Source organism: Mandrillus leucophaeus, unplaced genomic scaffold (assembly GCF_000951045.1).
Source record: "Mandrillus leucophaeus isolate KB7577 unplaced genomic scaffold, Mleu.le_1.0 Scaffold307, whole genome shotgun sequence".
NCBI lineage: Eukaryota > Metazoa > Chordata > Mammalia > Primates > Cercopithecidae > Mandrillus > Mandrillus leucophaeus.
The window spans coordinates 2,958,351-2,980,581 of NW_012103221.1; the positions used below are offsets into that span (position 1 = coordinate 2,958,351).

Below are 22,231 nucleotides of genomic sequence, written 5' to 3' on the forward strand. Positions count from 1 at the left end.
AGACAGGGTCTCACTCTTGTCACCTAGGCTGTGGTGCAGTGATGTGATTACAGCTCACCATAGTCTCAAACTCGGGCTCAAGCAATCCTCCTGTCTCAGCTTTCTGAGTGCTTGAGACTTAAGGTGTGCGTTGCCACTCCTAGCTAATTCTTAATTTTTTTTTTTTATACAGACAGGGTATTGCTATGTTGCCCAGGCTGGTCTTGAACCCAAGACCTCAGATGGTCCTTCCGCCTCAGCCCAAAGCTCTGGGATTACAGGTGTGAGCCACTTATACCCAGCCTATTCCTGGCATGTTTTATGTGTGTAATGGTCACATATGGCTAGTCAGTATTATATTGGATAGCACAGGATTAGATTTTGAGCTTCTTGTAGTAAATGCCTAAAAAAGTTATGAGTACTTATGGAAACATGCCTAAATTGTGATGAAGAAAGGGAAATTTTACACATCTCCTAATTTTAGGGTATTTAAAAGGATAAGCTCTATCATAAAACTTTTTGGTTATCTGTGAAATATGCCAAATATGTGATTCTGTCACTTACTGGTGGTATTATGATGGGCAAAATAATTAATTTTTCATTTTTTTCTTCTATAAAATGAGAACAATAATCCCAGTGCTTTGGAGGCTAAGACAGGAGGATTGTTTGAGGCCAGAAGTTTGAGATCAGCCTGGGCAATGTAGTGGGGGCCCGTCTCTACAAAAATATTTTTAAAAACCTGCCAGGCATGGTAGCACACACCTGTAGTTCTAGATAATTGGGAGGCTGAGGTGGAAGGATCGCTTGAGTCCAGGAGATCAAGACTGCAGTGAGCTATGATTGCACCACTACACTCCAGCCTGGGCAATAGAATGAGACTCTGTCTCTAAAAATAAAATGGGCACAGTAGTATCTATCTCATGGTTTTATTGTGAGGATTTCCTGGGCTAACTAATGTGATTGGTACACAGTAAGTGTTCATTAAGTGTTAGTTGCATATTTTTTATTGTCGTTACAAGTGATAGTATGTGAGTTTATGGTGAATCATGGATATGCCCTTTATCAGATTGAGTTTTGCTATACTCAACAATTTGTCAGATCTTCCAGAATTCAGTTAAGTTGTTAAGGTGAACTACATATCTATACGTATTACTTCTTTATTTCCTTTGCTTTTTAATTCTTACCACTGATGCATCTGAGTTTAAGGAAGTGTTTTTTAAAGATTGGCATTTTGGGCCAGATAATTTTTTTTTTTTTTGAAACAGCGTTACAGTCTGTTGTTGAGGCTGGAGTGCAGTGGCACGATCTTGGCTCACTGCAACCTCCACCTCCTGGGTTCAAGTGATTCTCCTGCCTCAGCCTCCCGAGTAGCTGGGATTATAGGCATTTGCCACCATGCCCCAGCTAATTTTTGTATTTTTAGTAGAGATGGGGTTTCACCATGTTGGCCAGGCTGGTCTTGAGCTGCTCACCTAAAGTGATCCGCCTGCCTCGGCCTCCCAAAGTGCTAGAATTACAGGTGTGAGCCACCATGCCCAGCCTTGGGCCAGAACATTTTTTTTGGTTTGAATTTAGCAATGTTAATGTTGTCCTGTGCATTGCAGAATGTTTGCCAGTATCCTGAGCCTTATCTCTAGATTCCACTAGCATCTCCTCAGTTTTGACATCCAAAAATATCTCTAGATATTTCTAGATTTCCCCCAGGGGCCTAAATTCACCCCTAATTGAGAACCACTGGCTCGCTATCTGGCATTATAGATAGAAACATTCACAGTTGTCCCCAGCACAGCTTATGATGAAGACAAAGAATTAGTTTGTTACAAAACTGAGGTGCAGTATATTCAGTTTGGTACACTGCAGATCTTAATTTTGATACATGTACCCATTCCATACCTCACAAGACGTAATGATTTAATTTTTCATTTTAGCTCTTCTCATATTCTGTGTATTAATAGTACTACTATTGAGTCTCTAAATCAACCCTGAACTTCATGTTATTTTTTGATTTTTTAAAATCATTTTGTCTTTATGTCCAATAACAGTGTGTTTTAGAAATGAATACTTACTTTGGGTTTGTTGAGTTAGAAGTTCCCTATTTAATATTAAGTCCATCAAGACTGCAGCCTTAAATTGAAATTTTTTTTGGTTTGATTCAGTTGTATAAAACCACATATTTTATGGTTTCACATTTTATAGACTTTGTATAATGTGCAAGTAGTGAGTATTAGTGATCTTGTTAAAATTGTTCTTTGAATTTGTTCTGATGAGGTGTGTTAGTAGGCCTGGTAATACGAGTGTGTATTGTAAAATTATTAAATAATACTGACGGTGTGAAGTTTTCAGTTTCGTAAAGCTCTCAACATTCCATATTGTTAATAAGCAGATGTAGCTTTGTTTCTGAGTGTATTTGTAAGTTTAAGAGAGGTGTTTTTTGTGGTTCCCAAATTAGATTTACATTTGTAATTACTAACTTTGTGCTTTTCTCTGTTTTGTAGACATATGGTTGATGATATGCTAAGTGCAGATGATGTCAGTTGTAGTAGCTCCCAGGTCAGTGCAAAATCAGAAAAAAATATGGCTGATTTTGATGGTGAAGAATCTGGATGTGAAGAGGAGCTAGTTCAGATTAATTCACATGCAGAACTGACATCTCACCTCCAACAACATCTTCCCAATTTAGCTTCCATTTACCATGAACATCTTAGTCAAGGTAAGACTCTACAGTAAGTGAAATATATTACCTTCTTCACAACAGGAATAATTTATCTTACATTGTTGAAAGGAATCAGTAGTTAAGGTTTGGTACTTAAATGTTTTTGTCAAAACAGTTTCCATATGGTAGTTTTTTTCCCCCAAGGGAATTATTATAAATACTCCATCATGAATATAAATAAGGCCTTGCAGTTCTATCGAGATACTCAGTGGGAAAAGAAAATATATAGCAATAATATGTAATAATTAAAGCTCTGTATTTTAGAAAATATATGGTTGTATTATAATTTATATTTAGAAATCATAGGATCTAAAAGTAATAGGAAATCACAAAAGATAAAATTATGTGATTCCGTTTATATGATATGTCTAGAATAGGCAAATCTGCAGGCAGAAGGAAGGTTATTGGTTGCTTGGGGTTAGGGAAGGGTAGGAGGGAATAAAGAGGAGTGAGTTTGAGAAATCATTGTTCAAGTCTAAATCAATCTTAAAGTAATAGGACTTGACCAGACTTGAAAGAATGGAAGATGGAGGAAGGTAAAGAGTACTAGGGAATTAATGAGTAAAGCAAGAAAAAAATAAGAAAGTAAAAACAGTTTTAGAATTGGCAGTTTAAAGGCCTTTAACCTCTTGTTTGGTTGGTATCATCAGTGTATACTGGCCTAGTAAATGGGTTTTGGGATGACAGTACATTAAAAGTAAACCTGATGGATTAGGTTTAGGCTGAGGCCATGAACGCACTTGGAAACACAACTTGTGGATCTTGGATCAATTTACTGATTTGTACATCTTTTTTGTACGTGATCTGTCTAGGTTAAGTTACTTTGACTTATTGTTGTGCTGTTGTGGTTGTTGAGAAGGCAATAGGTTAGATTGAGGTCATCTGACTGAATGTGATGCCATATTTGTAAATTGTTACCATTCTTATCTCAAATTTTCCTTTAATCAGTATTTTACCTATTTTTTACTGCATGGAGTTATAAATTGAACAAAATGGTTATTTTCTTTTCGCAACCTTTTGTAGACAGAATAAAATGATAGTATATGTTAATGCTTTCCAAGTCTACCTTGTATTACAATGTTTTTAGTACTAGAAGACCTCCTCCAACACAGTAAGACAATCACTTTAAAAATGGGCAAAAGTGTCAAACAGATACTGCATAAAAGATGATACATAGAAATGGTCAATAAGGGCTGGGTATGGTGGCTTACACCTATAATCCTAGCACTTTGGAAGGCTGAGGTGGGCAGATCCCTTGAGGTCAGGAGTTCGAGACTAGCCTAGCCAACATGGTGAAACTCCATCCCTACTAAAAATGCAAAAAAAAAAAAAAAAAAAATTAGCTGGGCATGGTGGTGCTCGCCTGTAGTGCCAGCTATTTGGGAGGCTGAGGGAGGAAAATCGCTTGAATCTGGGCAATGGAGGTTGCAGTGAGCCGAGATCACGCCACTGCACTCCAGCCTGGGTGACAGTGTGATACTCCGTTTAAAAAAAAAAAAAAAAGGGCAATAAGTACATTCACAGTATTTCTTGTCATCTGGTAAATGTAAGTTAAAACCACAGTGAGGTACTACTACATACCTATTGAAATGAGTAAAATTAAGGACTGATACTATCAAGGATTAACATTAGAATGTGGAGCTGGAACTGTCATATCTTGCTGTGGAACATAAAATATAATCACTTGGGAGAACTGTGTGTTAGTCCATTATTGTGTTGCTGTAAACAAATGGCCTGGTGCAGTGGCTCACGCCTGTAATCCCAGCACTTTGGGAGGCCGAGACAGGTGGATCACTTGAGGTCAGCAGCTCGAGGCCAGCCTGGCCAACATGGTGAAACCCTGTTGGTATTAAAAATACAAAAATTAGCTGGATGTGGTGGCGGGTACCTGTCATCCCAGCTACTTGGGAGGCTGAAGCACGAGAATCACTTGAACCCAAGAGGTGGGGGTTGCAGTGAGCCAAGATCACACCACTCCACTCCATCCTGGGCAACAGAGTGAGACTGCATCTCAAAAAAAGAAAGAAATACCTGAGGCTGGGTAGTTTATGAACAGAAATGGTTTATTTTGGCTCACAGTTCTGCAGGTTGTGCAAGAAGCATAGTGCCAGCATCTGCTGCTGATGAGGGCCACAGGGAGCTTACAATCATGGCAGAATGTGAAGGGGGAACAGAGGTCTCATGGTGAAAGTGGAAACGGGGGGTTTGAGAGGTGCCACTCTTTTCTAAACAACCAGGTCTCATCTGAAGTCAATATGAGAACTCACACTATGATGAGGACAGCATGAAAACATTCATGAGGGATCTGCTGCCATGACCCAAACGCCTCCTACTCTGCTCACCTCCAACATTGGAGGTCACATTTCAACATGAGATTTGGAGGGGACAAAACATTCAAACTGTATCAGATTGCTTTATCACAAAGTTAAATATTTACCTACCATATGACCCAGAAGGTTTTTTGCCCTCAGTTTTTTTTTTTTTTTTTTTTTTTTTTTGAGACGGCGTCTCGCTCTGCCGCCCAGGCTGGAGTACAGTGGCCAGATCTCAGCTCACTGCAAGCTCCGCCTCCTGGGTTTACGCCATTCTCCTGCCTCAGCCTCTTGAGTAGCTGGGACTACAGGTGCCCGCCACTTCGCCCGGCTAGTTCTTTGTATTTTTAGTAGAGACGGGGTTTCACCGTGTTAGCCGGAATGGTCTCGATCTCCTGACCTCGTGATCCGCCCATCTCGGCCTCCCAAAGTGCTGGGATTACAGGCTTGAGCCACCGCGCCCGGCCTGCCCTCAGTTTTTACCCAAGAGAAATGAAAACATGTCTGCCAAAGATTTATTCATGTGTGTGCCTTTATTCAGAAGCCCTTCCAACTGGAATTAACTGGTATATTCACATAGTGGAATTTTGCTGATCAGTAGAAAGGAAAGAGCTACATAGACACGTCCAAAATCATGGATGAATATTGAGAAACATCATTCTGAGCAAAAGAAGCTAGAAATAGAAGAAAGTACATACTATGTATTACTTATGTGCAGTTCTAGAACGGTCAAAAGTAATTTGTAAGGACAGAAAGCTCCTCAATCATTGCCTAGGGCTTGAGGGTGGGGATTGATTGTAAAGGATCACAAGGGAACTTTCTGAGGAGATAGAAATGTTCTCCATCTTGATTATATATGTATTTTAATAAAATTTTAACAGGTAAATACCAAAACAATCCCCCCACCCATCCAAAAAAAAAAAAAAAGCCACAGACTAGAAGAAATATTTGAAAATTATATATGTAAGAAATTGATTGTATTTGGAATATAAAATAATTTCATAACTCAGTAGTAAGACAGCCCAATTAAAGAGGGGCAAATTATTTATTTCACCAAAAAGGTATACACATAGCTACTAAGCACACGAAAAGATTCACAACATCATTAGTCATTAGAGAAATGGAAATTAAAAACCTTAATGAGATTACACCACATACCTGTTAGAATGACTGAAATTAAAGAGTGACAGTGCTACGGTATTAGGGAGGATATGGAAGAAAGGGACTAACTATTGCTGTCATACACTGCTGATGGGAATGTAAAATGGCACAACCACTTTGGAAATCTTTTCAGCAGTTTTCTGTTAAACATACATAATACCTTATGACTCAGCGATGTCAATCCTCGGTATTTACCCAAGAGAAAGGAAAGGAAATTACACAAAATTTGTTACACGGATGTTTATGGTAGTTTTTTAATAGTAGTGTAAAACTAGAAACTATCCAAATATTTCTAGTTTGGATAGTTACAGGACTGTAACTGGTGAATGTCTAAACAAAATGTAGTATTTCTATAATAGTCTTTTAATTTGAATGTTTTGGGTAAATTATCTCCAATAAAAATAGTGGTTTCTTTTAAAATATAGGAATTATAAAAGATTGTATAGGTCATTTAGAGGAATGTCTGTTGGGAAAATAATTATTTCAAATACGTTGTCTTATTCACACTTAGTTTCAAGTATTTATGTACAGTTCTCTTGACGTGAAAATATTAATTATAAATAGCAAAGAGACTATAGCAAGGAAACGATTTCACTTTAGCCTTATCAAATCTAAATGGCACTATTCTTTTCATAAGTATTGTGCCATGCTGGGTGCAGTGACTTACACCTGTAATCCCAACACTTTGGGAGGCTGAGGAAGGAGATTATTGGAGGCCACAAGTTTGAGACCAGCCTGGCTAACAAAGTGAGACTCAGTCTCTTTAAAAAGAAACAAAAACAAAACAAAAAACAACAAAAAAAAATTGTGCTAATCTGTTTTTATTTTATGATCTGAGAAAAATATCCTATACTTTTGTTTGGATTTGCTAACCATACGAATGCTATAATCAGTCAGCTGCGTTTCTCTATAGCATGCTGTGTTTTTTTTTCCCGTTTTCAGGACCTGTAGTTCATAAACATCAATTCAACAGTAACGCTGTTACAGACATTAATTTGGATAATGTTTGCAAGAAAGGAAACACTTTGTTGTGGGATATAGTCCAGGATGAAGATGCAGTAAGTTATTTAAATTAAGAGCCAGAAGACTAAGAAATTTCAGCAAGATGCAATTAGGATAAATAATAATTTTATGTACATTTTTTATAGGTTAATCTTTCTGAAGGATTAATAAATGAAGCAGAGAAACTTCTTTGTTCGTTAGTATGTTGGTTTACAGATAGACAGATTCGAATGAGATTCATTGAAGGTTGCCTTGAAAACTTGGGAAACAACAGGTAAAGAGGAATTTAAAAATTTTTAATGCAGTAGTCAAAGTATTTGGGTGTGGGGGTACATTCTTGTTGACTAGGTGTGATGTTTTTATACTGTTTCATATACCTGTATTAATCTGTTTCTTAGTAATTATAGTTTTCATATTAAATTTAGAGGCTTCTTCCTCACATGGTTCATATTTTAAGCACTCAGTGTTGCTCTTTTCAGCACCTTTCACCATTCTTTGTTAGATCCACCCAACAGAAACAAAAAAAAAAGATACTGTCTTTTTGATTCTGGAAACACCTTGGTGATTACTGTGTTTTCAAATTGCAGTTAAATGTTCTTGAACTGTCTCATAAAGGATGCTAAATAAGTTAAGTGAAATTTTACTTAAGCTACAATATAAACACTTTGATAACAGCATTGTTCTTCCATTTAGGTGTGTCTTTTAATGTCTCAGCATTTGTAGTACATAAAATACTAGGTTAGTAACTCATCAAGTTGTATATATTAGATATGTACAATTCTTTGTCATACCTCAAAGTGTGTTTTTTTTTTTTTTTTTTTTTTAACAGGTTAGTGTTTTTTCTCTCGTTTGAATTCTGCCTCATAGTTATGTACTTCTCATTGGGACTCAGTTGATTACACATTTCTTGATTTTCAGTGTTCTTCCGTGGATATAGTTTCATGTTTCCTTGACCTATACTGCTCTGATAGTGTTCTATTCTCTAATATAGTGAAAATATGATTCTGATGTGTATGTTGTCAGTTCAGTTATTAATATATTGTTTTCCGCTCACATCTGTGTAGGCTTGCTATGATTGTTTAATTTTATCGAATATCTGAGTGCTTGAAAATATTTTTTCCCCAATTGAATTTTAAAAGTACATGCTATATTTTCTTTTCTTTTTTTTTTTTTTTTTGGTTGTTTAAAGGGCAATACATTGAACAGTTACAGTAGAAAAATTCCTTGTTCATGCACATATAAGAAACCACTAATAGAACTCTGTAAATGGATCAGTTGCCTCCTTTGGTATACATTCTTTGTTTTTTTTTGACATGGAGTCTTGCTCCATTGTCCAGGCTGGAATGCAATGGTGTGATCTTGGCTCACTGCAACCTCTGCCTCTCACATTCAAGCAGTTCTCCCACCTCAGCCTCCTGAGTAGCTGGGATTACAGGCTCCTGCCATCATGGCTGGCTAATTTTTGTATTTTTGTAGAGAGGGGGTTTCACCATGTTGTCCAGGCTGGTCTTCAACTCCTCACCTCAGGTGATCCTCCTGCCTTGGCTTCCCAAAGTGCTGGGATTACACACTGCGCCTGGCCGGTATATATTCTTTGAAAAGAATTCCTTTAATGGCTGGATGATATGTCATCATTTACATAGGCTTTATAACAGTTAATTGTAAAATGTTAATTTTCTTTTAAAAGTCTTTGTGAAAACACAAATTTTAATAAGTGGTTCAATAATTTGTACTCCCCATATGTGCGTCTGCCTACCCTGTGACCCAGTAATTCCTCTTCTAAGTATATGCCTCACAAAATACACCCTGGTGATCACCCAAAGGCAGAGTCAAGAATGCTAACAGCAGCCCTATTGAAAATAACTGGGCCAGGTGTGGTAGCTCATGGCTATAATCCCAGCACTTTGGGAGGCCAAGATAGGTGGATTACATGAGCCCAGGACTGAGACCAGCATGGGCAGTGTGGTAAAACCTCACCTCTACAAAAAATACAAATAAAAGTATCCAGGTGTGGTGGTGCGTGCCTGTAGTCCCAGCTACTTGGGAGGCTGAGGTAGGAGGATTGCTTATGCCTGGGGAGGTTCAGGCTGCAGTGAGTCATGATCATGTCACTGCACTCCAGCCCTGAGCAACAGAGTGAGACCCTGTCTCAAAATAAATAACATAACTACATATTCTTTGCATAGCTATTCAAATGCAAAAAAAAAAGTAGAAAGGATAATTGTGGACTACTCATAGAAATACTATATAGCAATAACATTGAATGAACAGTAAAACAACTACATGGAACAACTTGGATGAATATCACAAACACAGTGTTGCAAGAAAGAAGCCAGACACAAAAACAATATGTATCTCTATTATTTTATTTATATCATGTAAAAACAGGTGAGTTCTTGTATTTAGTAGACTGGATAATAGCTACCCTGAGGGGTGACTAGTGGTTGGAAGGGGACACAGTAGAGGCTCTTGGAATGCTGATATTGATATGTTTCTTGATTTGGTTGCTGGTTGCATAGATGTGTTTACCTCAGAATTTTGAACTGTGCCCTCTTTTTGTATGTATGTTTATTATACTTCAACAAGAAGAGAAAGCTGTATGAAAGATTAGATATCATGCAGCCATGAAGGGTTCTGTTTTCAAAGATTATATAATGATTGAGGCAAATAATTACAGGCCTAACTGTTAAAAAGAAAAGATTGTAAGAAATAAGTCAGAATGTAAACTCTACAATAGTTATTTTTGGGAGGATTGAGGTTTGCTTTTTTGTTTTGTTTTTTGGAGACGGAATCTCGCTCAGTTGCTCAGGCTGGAGTGCAGTGACATGATCTTGGCTCACTGCAACCTCTGCTTCCCAGGTTCAAGTGATTCTCCTTACTCAGCCTCTGAAGTAACTGGGATTATAGGTGTACACCACCTTGTCCAGCTAACTTTTATGTTTTTAGTAGAGATGGAGTTTTGCCATGTTGGCCAGACTAGTCTCGAACTCCCGACCTCAAGTGATCTGCTCACCTTGACCTGTCAAAGTGTTGGGATTACAGGCGCGAGCCACCGCACCCAGTTTGAATTTTTTTTTTTCTTCGTGCCTTTTTGTTACTCAGTCTTCCTAAAATGAGTACATATTTCTTTTATAGGTAGGAAAATTTAAAAGATCCAAAAGGGACCAGGTACAGTGTCTCATGACTGTAATTCCAACATTTTGAGAGGCTGAGACGGGGGATCTATTGAGCCCAGTAGTTTGAGACGAGCCTTGGCAACATAGGAAGACCCCATCTCTACAGAAAAACTTTAAAATTAGCTGGGCATGGTGGCACATACCTGTAGTTACAGCTACTTGGGAGGCTGAGGTGGGAAGTCAAGGCTGCAGTGAGCCAAGATTGCACCACTGCACTCCAACTTGGGCAACACAGTGAGACCCTGTCTCAAAAAAAAAAAAAAAAAAAAAGGGAAATGTGCAGACACACACAATTTGTTTTCCTTCCCTAGAGACTATATTATATATGGCATTTCATGTCAACTTTTGATATATACTGTAGTTTTAAATGACTATTTTGTAGAATATACTTCTTTAAAATACGGAATCCTAGATCAGACAAAATCATCCATATGTAACTTCAGCTGTGAAGACCAACAGTGAATATCTCTGTTCTAAGATAACAAAAAACTGCGTTAGTAATTCTTACGGGACTACCACACTGTTGCATAGTCATAAGCTTTTGGTTACAACGCAAACTCTTGAAATAAACCAAACAGCTAGTGCAATTCAGTATGATAGGATTATTCTTGAGTCTAAAATTAGTGTATTACTACTCTGGATCATTGAACCTTTTTCTTCTCTGTGAGACAGTCTCACTCTGTTGCCCAGGCCCAAGTGCAGTGGTGTGATCTCAGCTCTCTGCAGTCTCCGCCTCCCAGGCTCAGGCAAGTCTCCCACCTCAGCCTCCTGAGGAGGTGGCACTACAGGCACGTGCCATCATGGCTGGCTAATCTTTTGTGTTTTTTGCAGAGACTGGGTCTCACTGTGTTGTCCTGGCTGGTCTCAAACTCCTGTACTCAGTCTGTTCACCTCGACTTCCCAAAGTGTTGGGATTACAGGCATGAACCATTATGCATTGGCCATTGAGCCTTTGTGGTTGGCCATTGAACCTTTTTATCCTAACGACATTGTTGCCTAAAATTATGTGTTTTGGTATTTGCAGTTTTCACTCTTGAAAGAATCTGTGAAATACAAGTTTGACTCCAACACTTCCCTTTTATGCTTTTGTTAGTTTTGTAAGCATATCAGTAGTCAGAACTACTTGGGCAAAGAAGTTGGTAGTATAACATCTCATAGTCATTATACGAGAAATTCTACAATTTAATCATCATTGGAATGAGTTGTATATTTCATTTTGTAAAGTTTCCTTTTTCATTGAAACATAAATTATTATCACCAAGCCAATAAATTATCTTTCCCATTCTGTGTTTCATTAATTTTTAGTCTAAAAGCTGTACTTTCTGTCATTTAAAAACAAATTTCTCAGTTTTAATAATGTTTAGTGCTTTAGGGTGACTTTGAATCTGTCCTTGGTCATTATAGCACTTAAAATGTGTATCTTTGTTCTTTGGAATTTAATTCTTTTAAATGGGAGAAAAGTTGGAATTTTTTAGATAATCTTAGGAAAAACTCTTTAAAATTTTTTAGTCATGTACAATGTAATTATTCCTCAATAATTCTGGAGAACAGCATTCCTTTAGGATAGGAGTAGAAGGAAGATGAGTCTTATTTCTACATTCCTATTTCTGGTTTTTCTCTTACATGAACCACACCAGTATTCACTGAGCTCAATAACCACTTAATGCCTGGCATCCTGTTTCTCTAACGTCAAACATCATATACTTGCTTCCACATTGCATTTTATAAATGAAAATATGTTTATTGAAGAAATTTTATTTTCTGCCTAAATTCATGAAAAATTTTTTCATGAAGCAATATTGGCTCCTAAGATTAAAATAAGTTTAATTCTTCATTAGAATTTGTTTTGCCTCTCTTAAGGCTCATGCAGCCAACCTCCTTTCCTACTTCCAGAATATCTATGTCAGTATCTGTCCTATACCTGTTCCTTTCAGAGGACAGGCAGACTCAAATCTACTTGAAGTTTTAAAGTAACTTCCTTTCCCCTTTCTGCTCCTTATACTTTTGAGGTATGTGGCATGCTTCCATTAGTGACATGGTTCATAAGGCCGTGCTTCTCAATTTGAATGCAAATCATGTTGAGAATTTAGGAGAAAGTGGTAGTGATGACTTGTGAAGAAATAGTTTAAGAAAGATCTTTAAATGCTCTTCACTTGCTTTTATACCCAGATATTTATAGTATGTTTTACCTTAAAGGTCTTGGATTGGAATTTTTAAACTTGGACTTCTTGCCCTAATATATATAAAGTATAAAATGAATTTATACTTTTGAGAAAAAAATTTAATGTTTGTGTAAATGATATATCGCGATATAAAATTCATTAAAACTTTTAACATTTAAAATTTTAAATAGCCGAATTTGTATAAAAATAATTACTAAAATTACTTTATTCTGTGAATGTTTCTTCTGTTTCAGATCAGTAGTAATTTCACTTCGTCTTCTTCCAAAACTATTTGGTACTTTTCAGCAGTTTGGGAGCAGTTACGATACACACTGGATAACAATGTAAGTAAATAAAATGAAGTATTTTAAAGATGTTTTTCAAATTTTAGTTATTTAAAGGTTTTGACTAACCTACAAGCTTTTTTTTTTTTTTTTTCTTTTTTTGAGACGAAGTCACACTCTTTCGCCCAGGCCTGACTGCAGTGGCGCTGTCTCGGCTCACTGCAAGCTCTGCCTCTTGGGTTCACGCCATTCTCCTGCCTCAGCCTCCTGAGTAGCTGGGACTACAGGCGTCTGCCACCGTGCCCAGCTAATTTTTTGTATTTTTAGTAGAGACAGGGTTTCACTGTGTTAGCCAGGATGGTCTTGATCTCCTGACCTCATGATCCACCCGCCTTGGCCTCCCAAAATGCTGGGATTACAAGTGTGAGCCACCACGCCTGGACAGCCTACAAGCTTTTACTCTGTACCAGGAAAATTTGAGTTTCATGTGATTTGTTTTCTTAGATTTCTCTGCCACTTAGCCCTGTAGAGATTATATCTTGATAAGTAGGAAAATCTGTGTTTTCTTTGTAGTTTGAGAACAGTACTTTAGCAATTAATACTCTAATTTTAGAGAGATGTTTAGTGTATGCAGCTACAGCAGAGTACTTTTGAAGAAGAGCCACACTAAAGTAAACTCTAGCGTGCCTTTAATTTTTCCCGTTTCTAGGAATTGGCTGTAGACCTACAGTCATGTTTGGGGCAATCTTGACACTACCCTATTACAGGTTGAGTATGCCTAATCTGAAAAATCTAAAATCTTAAATGCTCCATAATCCAACATTTTTAGAGCACCAGTATGATGCTCAAAGAAAATGTTCATTGGAGCATTTTGGAATTTGGATTTTTGGATTAGCTGTGTTCAACTGCTGTGCATTCTGCAAATATTCCAGAATCTGAAAAAATCTGAAACACTTCTGGTCCCTGGCATTTTGGATAAGGGATATTCAACTTGTACTGCTTTACATTTATGGAGAACTTATGATTAATGAATATTAAAATAATTCTTCCAAAGGCAGAACTTTTATGTGAAATTGACCCCATGTTTTGGTAATAAGTCTAGAGAAAGTTGTCTACCACGAACAATACACTAGGAAGATGTGTTGTGTACTTTATTCTAAATAAGCTTTTGGAGAGATTGCAGAGACATTTGAATTTTAGGGAATATTCGACTTGTTGAAGGATTCATTTGTGAGGTCAAATTCTCAATTCTAAGCTTAGGTGGTAAGAACACTTGTTTGCTTTCACAATGGTGTATCGCTTTTATAGTTCTTGCAAGTCTGCAGTGTAATTCCAGATTGGGTGAAGTTAGTTCTTCTGAGTCATATACCTTGCTTCTTATTGTTCTTTTAAAGGGAATATGTTTAATCTGAACCTTTATTATTTAGAAGTATATTAGTCTCTTTCTTTGGTTAATACTACAGTAAGAATCCAGGGAAAGTTCTATTTTTGCAAGGATGGTCCTTAAGTTTCCAAAAGGAAGGGTAGGGGAAAGCATTTAACATCACTGAAGAACAAGAATAGTGTGAGCCCTTTTTCATTGCCTCTTTCTGTAGTTTTTAAGTGGCTGAATTTCAAAATTCTAATGCAGTAAAGGTATTTATTTGGTCCTTACACAGGTGAACAGGTGTCATTTTAATCAGTGGAGGTGCTTCATATTAAGGAGCAACTTTCTTGTATAGAGGGGGCAGTCTCTGAATATTCAGTTACTTAATCAAGTACTTGAACCTAAGTGTTACTGAGTTGAAACCCTTTTAGCTTGTTCCTTAAATTAAATGTAAATAAACTTAAGGAAAATTCACAGGCTTTCCATTACCACAAGAGATTGGTATCCTAAATTTCATAAAGTACATCACTTAAAAGAACTCTAAGCTCCTGTGGTTATTTGACATCAGTAACAACAAAAACTATCATTTATTGTGAATCTAGTATGTGTAGCAGCACTCAATACTTAGTACATATTCTCTCTTAAACTCACTCTAATGGCCCATAGTTTAAAATTGGAAACTTATCCTTGACTCTTTTAATAAACCTTCAAGCAAAGAAACTTCCAGAAGTTAGCTTACTTACCTGAAGCCGTGTTATAGCAAGTATATTGGAGCTGGTTTCAAACCCAAAGTCTTTCTTCTTTCTACCACTTGACCTTTAGTGATTAGCAAGGTGAAAGTAACTTCTGTTTAAAATATGGCTATAACAGAAACATGATGTAAATTATATTGGAACTTACAGAATTTTAGTACTTCTACATCTGTACATTATAGCAGATAAATTGCTAATAGGTGTTATATGAAATACATTATGTTAGTTATGGAAGTTATGGACCCTGGGATCTCTGAATGTATATGCCACTATTTGTGTTTTCATTGTAGTATTTCTACATTATTTTGGAACTCAGTGCTGGGTATTTCTTTGATTTTTTTTTTTTAATTTGTTCAAAAATAAGCAAATTAATGACAAAAGATATATGCAGTAAGTTTATTGTATGCCTTCCATATGCCAGATATTCTGCTAAGCAATGACCAAAGCACATAGTATATCCTTATATGAAATGGTATCATATTACTTTTAATATTAACTCAAATTAGTCATTGATAATAGCGCTTTCACAGGCATTATTTTGAGATTAAAAACTTACAAAGGTACTTTAAATTCATAAAAATGAAGGAACATTGCTTTATATCTTTTCACCATTCAAATATAAAACGTGTATATTTTTGGTAACTGTAAAATTTTACATTTGAAGATTTTTTAAGATTTGCATATTTACTGTCATAGCATAGATTTATTCTCTTACCCTGCCCACTTTAAAATTATTTTTTCTTTTATTTGGGCCAGGTGGGCAGAAAAAGAACTGAACATGATGAAGCTTTTCTTTGATAATTTGGTATACTACATTCAAACTGTGAGAGAAGGAAGACAAAAACATGCACTGTAAGTACCTCTCAACTGAGTTGAATACGTTTGTGTGGATTGTCTTTCCTTTGAAAGATAATTTCCCAGTGTTTTAACTTTTTTCCATTTAGTAAATAATCGTAACAGAAAACTTCATTTGTATAAAATTATGAAAAGACTGCTAGAACTTTTTAAGCTGAAAGATTCTTAGGTGTTACTCTTAAATTCTTAGGTAAATGTAACTGACTCACTTTTGGGGGTTGGTTAACCTTCACTATTGAGATTTGTTCAGACATACTGTTTTTAGGAATCAAAAGTAAATATATTTTTCAGAAACCATGGATGTGCTTGTCTTAACATATTAGAGCATTGATTCTAAAATTTGTAAATATTTACTTAAAAAATACTATATTTAACATATAGTTAAGTTAAAACATTTTATTATAATTGCATACTAGTAGAAAGTTTAGGACGTGGAAGGTTTTAAAACTGGTGGTATATCATTAATGTTTTCTTATGTATCAAAATATTCTCTGGATATATTCAAGTGATTTAGGACAAGAATTGGTAGAAATGGATTGGTGGTGGTATAGCTGTATTTGAGGGGAGATGGCATAGGAGATTCAGAAGATTTCTGCGGGTGAACTGATTGTTGTGGACTGATGTCCATGTTGAGGAAACCAGTTCAGTGCCACTACTGGCGTGTTAGTGGAGAAGAGGAGGAATCACGCTGTGATTGAAAAAAATCACATAGAAAACTTCCACAAAGGTGGAAACTAAGCAGACTGTGGAAGTGTTGGGAAAAGTCATAGATATTTAAGGCATACATACTTCTAAAAATAAATTTATTTTCCTGCACAAATCAGTTCTCTGGATGTTATTTTTACTGTGTCCTTTAGGGTGCAGCTATCTTCCCACTTTCCTAAAACTTGAGACTTGAGGCATTTTTGTATGCTTATTTCCAAACACGAGTGATGATGATGATGATGATAACCAAAAAGCCAGTGCTTATTGATGTATACCAATGTGTCAGATACCAACTACTTTAAGATATGCAACAACCCGTTTGAGACAGTCTTACTTTACAAATGAGTATACTGAAGCTATGATATGACAACTTCTCCAACGTCACACATAAAAATAGAGCGAGCTTTTTTACCGCCACAGTCTGTTTCTGTTATAGAATTTGTATTTGTAAATGTGACATTATGCTGCCATTATTCTCTACCTTTTTGTTAAAATATACCGCATGTCTTTTCACAAATTGACATTTCCCCAAGCACTACTTTTGTCCTTATAACTACCTCTAGGTAGTCTCCTTGCCTCAGTCTTCCCATATGCTGGTTCAGTCCTTCTGTCAAATTAGGAAAGCAGTATGGTACTGGTGGGAAGCCCATGGGCTTGAGAATCATACAGACGTAGATCCAGGTTATTAATCTATTATTTTAACCTTATTTCAATTATTTACCCCTCTAATTCCAATTATTTACCTTATAAGTGTTTGTAAGAATTTAATGAAATGATACAGTGAATTGCACTTGGCACATAGATTATCTACAAATTGTAGTTACCTGGTTAAAACAAAGAATGTAGCATAAGAAAGATACAAGAATTCTGTCTCTTAACCCCATCCAGAGATTCCTCATGGCATAAAAAATAAAATACCAGTCTCTTCAGCTTAATATTCTGGGCTGCCTATGATCTAAACTCAACCTTTCCAGTTTTATTGTTGAATTTTTTTTTTTTTTTAAGATAGCTTATTCTACAAGCTTATCAAATTATTTCTGGAGTATTTCTATTTACTGTATCCCATAGCTTTGCTTGCAAAGTTAGCTTTAAACAGAATGTATTCTTTTAAAATTAAAGTTCTAACTGTTCTTCCAAGTCAGTATCCTTCTTTATTCCTATTGAAGCAGAGTTTGAGGATAATGTTGGCCTCTTGAATCTGAACATTCTGTTTATGCTCTATAAAAATCATAGGATTGCCAGGCATGGTGGCTCATGGCTGTAATCCCAACACCTTGGGAGGCCGAGGCGGGCGGATCACCTGAGGTTGGGAGTTCAGGACCAGCCTGACCAACATGGAAAAACCTCGTCTCTACTAAAAATACAAAAAAAAATTAGCCAGGTGTGGTGGCGCATACCTGTAATCCCAGCTACTCAGAAGGCTGAGGCAGGAGAACCACTTGAACCCAGGAGGTGGAGGTTGCAGTGAGCCAAGATTGCACCACTGTACTCCAGCCTGGGCAACAATAGCGAAACTCTGTCTCAAAAACAAAACAAACAGAAATCACAGGATCAACAAAGAGCAGAAATAAAAACCACACATAACCCACGTTTTTATTAGGAGATGGGGAGTTAATTACTTGTCAGCAAAGAAATAAACACTAGGTTATAAAAGAGCTCCCATCAAGAGCAGGACTTGAGAGGCATAGTGAAAGGGGAATGGAAGTCATAAAATGAATCATCCTCATAAAGAGAAAATCCAACATTAAGTATCAAAAAGGAACATACGTCTGAGACTTAGTTGTTCACTGCTTTGAAAACAGTGGAGTTACTCATTTTGTTAGTGGAATCAGAGGTGAGCAAAACATTGCTTCTGCATTGAGAAATGAGTAGGGCTCCTTGGATATGTGTTTTATGTTTTATTTTTTAGAGTATACTAGAATAATCTTTCCAACCTTTCAATCTGCCTTGTTGGCTGCCGTCCTAGGAGACTAAAACTCTTAGAACAGAGAGATGTTGTCTGGACTATTTTGGTATAATTTCCCTATTCCTTCGGGGTGTAAAACAGTTGTACATTTGCTACTTTTTGTTCAAGCATACTTATTTCAGTATTTTTTTTTCAGTGCAGATTAAAATCGGAAAGTTCTGAAATGTTTCACTTTTCAGGGGGGAAAAAAGATTCTTGTAGCATGAAAGATAATATTTTTATTTTTTTATTTTGTAATTTTTGTTTTTTGCTTTTATATTTTTATTTTATTTTATTTTTTGATGGAGTTTTTGCTCTTTTGTCCAGACTGGAGCGCAATGGTGTGATTGATCTCAGCTCACTGCAACAACCTCCACCTCCTTTCAAGTGATTCTCCTGCCTCAGTCTCCCGAGTAGCTGGGATTACAGGTGCCTGTCACTGCACCTGGCTAATTTTTGTGTTTTTAGTAGAAAATATTTCACCATGTTGGCCATGCTGGTCTCGAACTCTTGACCTCAGGCGATCCATCCGCCTCTGCCTCCCAAAGTGCTAGGATTACAGGCATGAGCCACCGCGCCAGTAGTATATTCGTAAAAGGACACATTAATGTTTTTCTTGAATCCAGGGGCCTCTAGAGAAAATCTTGTCTGCAGAGGCTACAAAGAGATTTTCTTTTAAGGCAGTAATCTGTTACTAAAGTTTCATATCTTTGGGGAGACTATTTTTGTCCTGTATTTCTTTTGATGTCAGAAGCCGTGGACAAGCCTGTGAGAATTTGTCAATATTGGTACCATCTTTGTCTGATATCCCAAGAAATTTTTCTCACTGGTGGTTTCAACAGCCCATAGGAACCTGAGGGAGCAGGGTCTTTGAAGTGCAGCGTCAGGGGCTATACTATGGGAGTACAAAGGGACTAGACCCATGCCTTCAGGGTTATGAGTCCCTTATTCCGAGATGCAAGTATAGAGGGAGAATTATTTCACATGTAAAGGCACTTAGTAAGGGGTGAGGCTTTATTCTCCCTTCACGTTTGATTGATGTCCCCTAGACAAGGCAAGAGGAATATAGTAACGTAAAACTGCAGAACTGATGGGTCATACAATTCATTTTTGAATTTGTACTCAAGGCCTCTGCTACAAAATCTCTTGTTCTTTAACTTAAAAAGCCTTGAAGCCCTTAAGAGCTAGCTGTTCTTGAATGTTATCTGGGTTGCCTTGTAGTCTGAGAGGTGCTTATCAGATTTCCTCTCCCCTACATCTCATCATATGTATTTTCACCTTCACAAAGGTCAGTGCAGCATTAATGAAAAAGTTAATCTTTTCTTTGCCAGCGTTAATAAGAGACCCTAAAGAGCAGCAAAGGCATGTCCAGTGAACTCAATCTTCAGAAAACTTAAGCTTTAAAACTTTGATTATGAATTTAGTGCAATTTTGGGAAGCTAATTTTGGGATGCTGTTAAAATTTTGTTCTTGGGGATTACAGAACATCGAATTAAGATGCCCAGGCTGTGCACAGTGGCTCATGCCTGTAATCCCAGCACTTTGGGAGGCCAAGGTGGGCAGGTCACCTGAGGTCAGGAGTTCGAGACCAGCCTGGCCAACATGGTGACACCATATTTCTACTAAAGATACAAAAAAATTAGCCAGGCACCTGTAATTCCAGCTCCTCTGAAGGCTGAGGCAGGAGAATTGCTTGAACCCAGGAGGTGGAGGTTGCAGCAAGCCGAGATCACGCCACTGCACTCCAACCTGGGCGAGTGTGAGACTCCATTTCCAAAAAAAAAAAGCCCTTTGACCCTCTCCATGCTAGGTTATAGATCAGAGCATAGAGCAGCCACTGTTGCATGTTGGCAAAGCAGTTTGGGCAGTCGATCCACAATCTGCCTTTTGATCTGTAAAACAGAGATAATAGCTTGTTATTGACTTAGTTTCATTGAGTGCTCAAGTACTTGGACTAGAATGTGATATTATAGACACAGTTAAATATGCAGTTCACTGGGGTTGCTAAAGGAGAGGAATCCTTTTAAAATGCAAAACTGGGCCAGGCATGCTGACAACTGTTGTAATCCCAGCACTTTGGGAGGCCAAGGCAGGCAGATCACTTGAGGTCAGGAGTTTGAGACAGCCTGGCCAACATGGTGAAACCCCGTCTCTACTATAATAAAAATAACAAAAATTAGCTGGGTGTGGTGGCGCACGCCTGTAATCCTAGCTACCCCGGAGGCTCAGACACGAGAATCACTTGAACCTGGAAGGCAGAGGTTGCAGTGAGTGGCGATTCTGCCACTGCACTCCAGCTTAGACAACAGAGTGAGACTCTGCCCCCGACTCCGCCAACACACACACACACACAAAGTTTTAAAAAAGCAAACCTGATGATTACCTCCACCCCAAACATGGTCCCCTCACCCCCAACTCTCCAACACTCTTCCTTGACTTCCTTTTCCATCTCTTCTTTCTGACATTAGGGCTGACCACAGTTTCTCATTTATCTAGTCAGACTCATCTCCTACCCTACCTCACTAAAAGTCGCTTCTTTAAAAGTTTCAAAAGCAACTTTTTTATTAAGCATCAAATTTTATGCATGTGAATTATAATTATTTAGATTTGAAATAACATTCAAAAATGCCAAGTTTGTGTTAGCTCTATTTTTCATGAACTAGATTTATGGAAATATTATTTTATTAGTGTTTCTTGGGTACAGAATATATTATCACTATAGGGACCATGATATGAAGCATGTACTTTTTAGATAGAGATGGTGTTTTTTACTTGTTGCCTATTCTAATTTATGTGTGTATTGTATACTTTTAAAATGACATACTTCCTCTGCTTCACTAGTTGAATTTTTGTGTGCTTTCTTACATAATTTGAAAATAAACTGTTATAGTTTCAAGATTTGTATAATTTATTAGTTTAAATTTGTGTTTTGTTTTGTCTTTATGAACTTTTTTGTGTAACCAAAGATACATAGTTAAAATAATTAATTACAGATTATTAAAACAATTTTTGGTATAAGTTATGCATAGGACCACTAAAGTTTTAGAAGTAATTAAGAAATAGGGTGTTTAATTATTTTAATGACTTTTAAATTATAGGTACAGCCATAGTGCTGAAGTTCAAGTTCGACTTCAATTCTTGACTTGTGTATTTTCAACTCTGGGATCACCTGATCATTTCAGTAAGTTTTTAAATCAGTACTTTTTTCAAATCTGTTTTGACTATTGGAAGAACTGAATTTACTCGCTCTTTGGATTTCTGCAGTGATTTTTTTTAAAATTTAATTTAATTTTAGAGTAAGTGGGTACATGTATGTTTGTTACAGGGGTATATTGCATACTGGTGGGGATTGGGCTTCTTGTGTACCCATTACTCAAATAGTGAACACTGTACCCGATAGATTATTTTTCAACCCTTGTCCTGCTCCTGCCATATCCCCGTTTGGAGACCCTGGTGTCTAGTAGTTTCATTTATATGTCCATGTGTACCCATTGTTTAGCTCCTGCTTACAAGCAAGAATGTACGGTACTTGGTTTTCTGTTGCTGAGTTAGTTCACTTAGAATAATGGCCTCCAGTTCCATTTATGTTGCTGCAAAGGACACGATTTCATTTGTTTTTATGGCTGCTGCAGATTATTCTCAATACATTTATAAATTATACCAACATTCAGATAATTTATTCAAATAATTGAGATTGCATTTTAAATAAATTTAAAACATTTTTTTAGTTCTATAAGACCTTTTCTTTTTTCTTTTTTGAGACAGGGTCTCATACTGTCTCCCAGGCTGGAGTACAGTGGTGCGATTACAGCTCATTGC

At 37.0% G+C, this 22,231-nt stretch overlaps 1 protein-coding gene across 1 annotated transcript in view; it reads left to right on the forward strand.

Moving 5' to 3' along the window:
* The window catches only part of USP34 (ubiquitin specific peptidase 34), a 247,464-nt gene that overhangs the window by 79,971 nt on the left and 145,262 nt on the right, over positions 1-22,231 (forward strand). Inside the window, 6 exon segments of the mRNA XM_011987324.1 lie at positions 2,475-2,689; positions 7,108-7,223; positions 7,314-7,441; positions 12,760-12,849; positions 15,664-15,759; positions 21,511-21,593. Of these exon segments, the coding sequence (XP_011842714.1) occupies positions 2,475-2,689; positions 7,108-7,223; positions 7,314-7,441; positions 12,760-12,849; positions 15,664-15,759; positions 21,511-21,593 (728 nt within the window).